This window comes from Hakea prostrata, chromosome 5, assembly GCF_041222555.1.
Source record: "Hakea prostrata isolate BN-2017 chromosome 5, UWA_Hpros_2, whole genome shotgun sequence".
NCBI lineage: Eukaryota > Viridiplantae > Streptophyta > Magnoliopsida > Proteales > Proteaceae > Hakea > Hakea prostrata.
In genome coordinates this window covers 46332692-46340553 of record NC_142604.1, presented here as the reverse complement: position 1 = coordinate 46340553, position 7862 = coordinate 46332692, and the positions used below count along the sequence as shown (strand labels likewise).

The window sequence follows — 7862 nt, the reverse complement described above, 5'->3', positions numbered from 1 at the left end:
CTAAGTACTGATAAAACAGATCACAAGTGAAATTTCTAGTAGATTCCACATGAGTTTCACTCATGTTCACTCTTTCTCTCTTTTCAGGATTGAGAGCTTAGCCAATGAGCAGCCTCCAGCACAGTCTTAGATCTTAACAGGACTGAGCTAAAATGGTGAAAGAACCCCAGACACTAGGATACACTAATCTCTGTTGAAATGCAGGGCAGCTAATTCAAATGCCATACAACCGTGGAAGAACCTGCACCGTGTAGTTAGGGATGATTCTAAACCCCGTCATCAAAGCTGCACTTTTAGATACCAGAGTGTTAAAAAGTGGTACTTGTTTTGAATCGGGCATTATTCACACCAGCAAAAGAACATATCAATCAATTCTCTTTCTTCTGAACCCAAGAACCAGAAAATTATCTCACTTTCCAGCATTAACAAATTCAGTGGTAGCGTATTTGCGTCTTGCTAACGCACTCTATTTATAAGTGGGAGAGAACCGCATCAGCAGCTCCCAATTTCACAGCCATATGTTTTCTGAGACATTTGTTGATCAAAGTTGGCTTGCAGAGAATCAAACATTTTCATTCCTTTGCCCATTCCATCGTACAACCTTCCAGAATGGATGTCTAAATGGCCAAATGGTACCCTTTACGGGACTGCTGGGCTGTTGCTAATATTCATATTAGATTAATTCCAGATTATTCAATTAAGTAGGATTCACAACTCTTCATCAAGAAAAATAAAATTGAAATGTCAATGTCACAGCCAACAATACAACGTGAAAATCAACACATCCAAAATGATCAGGATTACATTTTACAAATGAATTTTACGGGCCTGAAGCTTACAGGAGCAATAGTTCAGCATTCTAGAAAAACAAAATCTTGATTAAAGCATTAAAACTGCAAAAGCAATTACAGAAATTAGCACAATTAATGATCAATCCGGATGATAGGAAGCATTTAGTCATCAGACATGAAAAGGTAAGTACAGGTAAACCTATAAAATCTGAAGCACATGTTCCTTTTTCTTTGAAAAGGAAAGCACCATACATAACAACTTTGGGGGGGGGGGGGGGTTGTGCACTCCAAAACAATGAAATAACTACGAGCTAGAGTAAATGGATCATGTCAGGTATGGGTGTTATGCTGTTAACTATAAGGCAGCCTAAATCTTTTTTATCACTAGTCCGGACACTAAGTTGCTCTAAATTCATGACAAATTAACCACATGAAATCTAACCAAACCTAGAGACCCTACTGTGAGTTTCTAGTATTCCAAAAAAATTTTTGCTAGAACCCAGCAGAACCAGTGTTACAACAAAGGGCAGGAAATAAAGGAGTGGTTCTCACAATGCAGCAATGCAATTTTTCAGAAAAGTGGATGGTACTAATCAATGCTTCAAATTCCCAATATAGAAGTCATCAATCATGTCAAAGACACGGGTTGCATGCTGTGGCCTGTCAGTAAAAAAATAAAAAATTGTTAAGAACGATGGAGATAATTATCCTAAAACAATCATCATAGCTTCCTCTTATAATGTGATTCGCAGGAGGTAATCTGATTGGCTGGCCAACCAACTAACTGCAACAGGGTAATCACGAATAAAATGTTTGCAACTGGGAAAGTGATCAATAAAGAACTAATAAGGAGTGCTTACCCATAGAATCCTTCTGTTGAATCATCCCCTGCATGTGTTAGTATTGCATCTCCACCTGGATGTTCCTCCACATAAGAAGTGACATCATACACCTTCAGTTAACAAACAAGAGAAGTGATAAATGTTAAGCAGTGACTGGCATACAACATAACAGGCAACAGCAGCATTTTAGGAAATGGTAATAACCTTATCTTTGATGATGATCCAACAATCATTCTTCTTATTATGCAATGAGATCTCACTTCTTGTGTAGACTTTGGATGCCTGGATGCAATGATAGGGAACATGTTTGAATGAACATCAATAAGATGAGGAATAGAAACGAAAACGGATCAAGGTGATAAAAAGATTTACCATGGATCACACACCATGCAATGTGCTATGTTCATTGGTGAAGCTGACAAAAGTTACACTATCTATGGAAGAAGATTACAATGGAGATCTCTCAAGAACACTCAAATCCCTCAGATGAAAACCTTGAATCTCACTATGACTTTACAAGAGAATGGTGAGCATACCAATAGCGTTCATAAAATGTGAGTGGATCAGTCCATTGGGTCAGATTGTATGTTGTAGACCCACATTTGAAACCCTGGACATGCTCTGGGCAGTATTATATGGAAGCCTAACTTGCTCACATGGTGCAACTAGCAACAACACAACAAGCCTTGTCCCAATTAAATAGGGTTGACTACATGGAAACTAACCTTCCAATTAGCTCTGTTTGAAGCCATACTAGATACAAGGCCTAAGCTATGCATATCCTTTCCCACCACTTCCCTTAAGGTTATCTGAAGTCTGCCTCAAGTTCTTCACTTCTTCTAATTCCTTCAATCTGAATTAAATCACTTCTATGTATAGGGGCATTTATAGTCCTCCATTGAACTTGGCCGTGCCACCTCCAACGACTTTATCGTAGGTTATCATTTATCAAAGCTACTCCTAAACCAGCTTTAATATAATCAATTTTTTATCTTGTCCTTCCCAATTTTGCCACTGATCGATCATAGCATTCTTAATTTTGTTAAATTGAGTTTATCTTATGATGCTTCATAATAGCCTAACAATCCACACCATACATCATAGCTAGTCCTATGACGCTCTTATAGAATTCTCTTATGACGGTCATGCGTCCTATTTTAATTCTTTGGTGCAAGTAAATGGCAAGAACAATACGAACATCCCCCTACCCACCTTTTTGTACGGTGTGTATTCTAAGTAGAGCCAAAAGCCTTAAGACAGCCTTTTTAAGCCATTCCAAGACCACACATAAGGTTTCTCCCATAACTAGCAACTTTTGAGGAAAACTATTTTGCCCCCTAGTGCAATACTCAATACTTGTACAATCCAATTACTTTTGGTGACCTTAATTAGTCATGCAAAACCTCCATGTAAATTTTCAGCCAATTTTGGCAACTTTGGGAAATAATCATTTTGCCCCTAGGATGGTTGTTGATATATGGACCACCAATTTGACCCCAAATTATTTGAATGACCTTGCCGGGTCACATAATGCACACAAAAAATTCCTTTCCATGCTGATGTCATTTGAGCCTCGATTGGCAGAAACCTATGTTTCATGCTTCCTTTATATCTGAGCCAATTCTCAAAAGTATCCTGCCATCTTAGCCTTGCAGATAGAAAGTACACGACGACTTTAGTGACAATAATTGTTGGATCAAAATCAGCCATACAGGCTAAGAGAAATCAACTTTGGTTGAGTGTTCAACAGCCCTAAATATAAATTAGATCTAAGTATGAATTATGATTCTGTTCCCACCCAATCAGCTTTCTGAGATCAGACTATTATATCTCTGAAAGCAGTGAGTTATCTACCCACTATCAACCCTAACTCCAGCAACCTAGTTCCATAATACTCCCACACTAACCTAACTATTTTCCCCTGGTTTGTTAACCCTAGACAGAATTGACATTTAATTACAGATCCTGATTTGGATTCCAGTTTTAGTAAGTCAAATCTAGGATTATGCTAATATGTCCTACCAACAAATTCAAAAAGAAAAAAGGATGAAACAAAAGCTTTGCTTCAACCGACAAAATTCAAACTTCCATGTGCAGGACTCATGTGCATTACTCTTTTTTTTTTTTAGGGGGGGGATATGTAGACCTTCTAAAATTCCTAATTTGACTCATAAGAGGACTCCTTAATCACCCTAGAAGACTCAAGAAGGTACATAAAATCGAAATCAAATTCTATCCATGAACCGAGTATCGCAATCTAACTCAAAACACTAAAACAAATACTGAATTTAAAACCAAATCCCGGGTACAATCATTATTCACTTTATGGGTTTATAAATTAAACCCATTACATTTATAAACCAAAAATCAGAAGCTTGATGTTATGGAACCCACCCATGACCAAAATTAAGTATTTCAAAGCTAATTGGACATTCTTTACTGCTTTAATCAGCTAGCACTGGAGATACTTTAGCCTCCATACTTCCTATTGCATCATAAAAAAGATGTTTTGTTTGGTCTGTGGGATTCAGGCATGCATCTGTGAGGCTCAGGTGTGTTAATCCTATGGAATTAAGTGTGTATAAATACCATTAAATTCTAGTTTATGCTAATTGGATTCCAGGTTGAGATAATAGTGTGTTATAACCCTACAGGTAAGTTGGACCCAATCATGCTTTTCTCCTTTCAATATTCAACAGCTTTGTTTGTCTAACTTTAAACCCTGCAATAATGTAATTCTGGTACATATTTCAGTTCTAATTTTAAGTAGGTCTTACACATATTATGGAAAGAACCCTTGCTGAACCTTATTAGAAGTTCCCACCGAACTGCTTAATTGACAATTACCTGAAACTTCTTTGCCTTCCGGATTTGAATTTTAGGACTGTTCCTGTTTTCTGTAATGGCATCAATTTTCTTTTTTATTCGTCAGTAGTGCAGTGGTGAATTGCAATTCTGGATCCCTCCAAGTACTGCTATTGGAATTGTTCTTGACTAAGTTTTCAGTTTCCTAATCCAAGTGGATTACTTGAATATCCCAGAATCTGTCAATCTTTTCTCAAATCTGTTCTTATCTTTTACCTGTGATCCTGTCACGAGCTGATCTTCACTGGATTCAGTTGCTGCATCACAAACACATTTGTTTTGTTCTCTGATGGACATTTCCTGACAACATTGTGTGAGATAGAAGAATGGCAAACCATGATTCATAACACTGACCCTAGTTTCTTGGTTAAGGTTTAGAGAATCCTTTCTTTTTAGCTCTGTCGTTCAAAACTTTATACACACACTCTCTCACGCATCTCTCTCTATATATAAAATAAACTATGCAGGTATGGGAAACAACAAAACATATTCAATTTGTAGAGATTTAACCTTGAATAACTTGTTGTCAAGGTTTAAAGTAAGCATATCATGAAGAATGATGATCTTCATGATGTTCATATCCATGATAGACAGCACGAAAGCATTAATTATATACCTTATTGGTCTGAATCGGTTTGACAACTTCAGCATTACCTGTACATAATGGGCATAACATCGTTATTTAACGGAAAAAAAATGCAACGTTACAGTTCATAAGCTTGTAGTTATACATGCTATATTTGAACCAGAAACAAGAAATTACCAGGTCCACGTAACCGCGGAATGAGAAAAAAGCCACCCAGCAAGACACCCAAAACCAATGTAAATATAACAATCAACATATCTTGGTTTGTGGTTCTCTGTGCTGCCCAAACAAAAACATGTAATGAAGATGATCAAATAATATCACAATGAATTAAAATAGTTGTCAAGATGGACAAGTTGACCAAGTCGTTCGAGGCTCAACTGAGCACTTGAGCCACAAGGTGCCTGTTTAGGCTTGTCCAGGAAACCAAAGCACCCAAGTATTTTTTATTTTTATTTTTCTACTCAGGGATTCCACCTAATCAAAGTCATAAACACATAACACACTCTGATTAACTAAGCAAAACTGAAGTTTGGAGATTAGGCAAAAATGTGCCTTTGTAGACTAAAGCACCATAGTATCTCCACCCCATCCCCCTCCTATCAATCCTTCCATTTAATAATTCCAACTACACAAAGTCACAAACTCATAATACCCTTCAAACTAGCGAAGCAAAAACAAATTTTCGGTGAGTAGAACTTATGAATAATTTAACAGCACATTGAAGAGGTCGTAAGCTACACAAATATATAAATTAACAGCTCATTAAAGCAGTAGTAACCTCAAATCAATGCATATACAATTCAGACACACCAAGCAATAGAAACAAAGAACTAATAATATAGAAGAATTTCAGATTTCAACCTAACGCTTCATACAATGATACAATTACACAACTAAAGCTAACCAAGGAACCAACTACATTGCACATAGACAAACACGTTTGAGGTAATGATAATATGCAATGGGAAATAAAATTAAGACATTTCGAAAACTGAAGAACACTAATATATAATTTAATAAATGTAGAGTATAGAAGAAGAAACTGATCGCTTAAAACGTCAGCTTCCAAAGCAATAGTTCCTTGGAAAGAAAATCCACCGAAATGCAACTAAGCATGACAAAGGAGGAATCTCCAAACCTGATCTGAGAAAACGTCAATTTGCTAATCAAAATGCTTGAATCGACGAGTCAATATGATAACCACCAGACAAGGGAAGAGCCAGAGAAGGAAAACCGGAGAGAGATTTGAATCATTTGAGTCGTGTGGAGATTACTGTAATGGATATGCTTGAAGAAGGCTCAGAATCCAGGTAAAATAAGGAAAAATAAAGACCCAAAACTGGTTGGGGATCTGGGAAGATGAGACGAGGAGTCGCAGACTTGCGAAGAATGCAGAAAAGAAGACGCCGAGACTCCAGAGCAACGACCAGGACTGCTTCACTGAGAGTGTGTTTAATGTTAAAAAACGGGTGAGACAGTTCCTCTTATGCAGCACCAACGCGAGTATGAGAAAACGACCAAAGGCAGTGTGGGTCCTACATTAATGTGAATGTTGATAAGGATGGAGGGAGTCAGGGATAAGCTGTATAATAGAATCTCTACTTAAAAACCAAGGACAAAATGAAATTGACACTAAAATTCATAATAAAATTTTTGAATTTTATGAATTATGGATCGAAAATTCATTCTTTTCATTTTCACACCAATCACCGAAAATTCACATGTAAATTGAAGATATATCAGTAAATATATATTCTCTTAAGAAAACCCTAGTTTGTTTCTTTTATTTCTTTTTTTTTCACTTTGAAACCCTAATAATTCCTTTATCAAATTTCATCACAATTTTTTATTTTGACATATCGCACTTATTTTTCATTCCATAGTTTATTTTGAACAAAATTATCAAATTATTTTTCCTTATTGACAAAAAATAAATTCTTGTCATCATTCTCTTTTAAATAGACAAAATAAAAATTGATACCAAAAAGGCGATAGTGGTCAAGAATTCAATTCTCCTTGCCATCTATATTATTAGTTTTTGCCCCGTAAATGTACTCACCCTTATCTAAAATTCTTTTGGGTCATGCGGGTTCCACTTTTGAACGTTATGTAATGCCTCGTAGAATTATCTTCTTGTTCCGAGAAAATAAAAAATCCCATTTATGTTGATATATATGTGCCTTCTCTCATTTACCCAATGCGCCTAGAAGTTAAGGGTGTCAATCGATACAGTGTTGGTACGGTACCAACTTTAAATATTGAAAACCATAACATACCGTACCGAATTTATATTGTACGGTATAGTTTTGATATTTGTAAAAATGGTTTGGTACGGTATTAAATAGATGCGGAAAAACGGTTTAAACATGGTATCTAGTGTGGTACAATTTTGGTACAAACGAACCCATGCCACTTTTGTTATTAGTTCATTAAGATCCTAATGAAATTGCGATCAAACAATCGATAAAATCTAATATTAACAAAGACAAAGCAAGTAAATCTAATCAATAGAAACAAAACAAGTAAAGAAGAAGAGTGAAGATGAAACGAAAATCTGAAACAGTGAATTAGAGATAAGATAAAGGTAAAATGTTTTAATTATAAAATTTCAGCTATATCCCTTAATTTGGTACGTACGGTTTTGGTACATACTGATGGTATGAGTACTTGAAACTAAAATTGTACTAAAGAATTTGATTTGGTACGATTAATTCCAAATTTTGAATGGTGCGGTTTTAGATGGTGCGCTTCAGTTTCAATACGCAATTAACACCC

At 36.1% G+C, this 7862-nt stretch overlaps 1 protein-coding gene across 4 annotated transcripts; it reads right to left on the bottom strand.

The window, feature by feature from the left end:
* Nucleotides 1–299: 299 nt before the first annotated feature.
* On the bottom strand, nt 300–6534 carry LOC149016146 (cytochrome B5-like protein). Of its 4 annotated transcripts, XM_089155811.1 has the most exons (7): nt 6226–6534; nt 5262–5363; nt 5115–5152; nt 1838–1915; nt 1652–1743; nt 1344–1451; nt 300–893 (listed from the first exon to the last, which is right to left on the bottom strand). In XM_089155811.1, the coding sequence occupies exons 2-6, from the start codon at nt 5338–5340 to the stop codon at nt 1385–1387; spliced, it is 354 nt and encodes a 117-aa protein (XP_089011937.1). In that variant the 5' UTR covers nt 5341–5363; nt 6226–6534; the 3' UTR covers nt 300–893; nt 1344–1384. The 4 variants fall into 4 exon arrangements, with proteins under 4 accessions (XP_089011937.1, XP_089011935.1, XP_089011938.1 ...); XM_089155809.1 differs by lacking the exon at nt 300–893 and having other exon boundaries at nt 1063–1451; XM_089155812.1 differs by lacking the exon at nt 300–893 and having other exon boundaries at nt 1063–1451; nt 1652–1716.
* Nucleotides 6535–7862: the final 1328 nt, after the last annotated feature.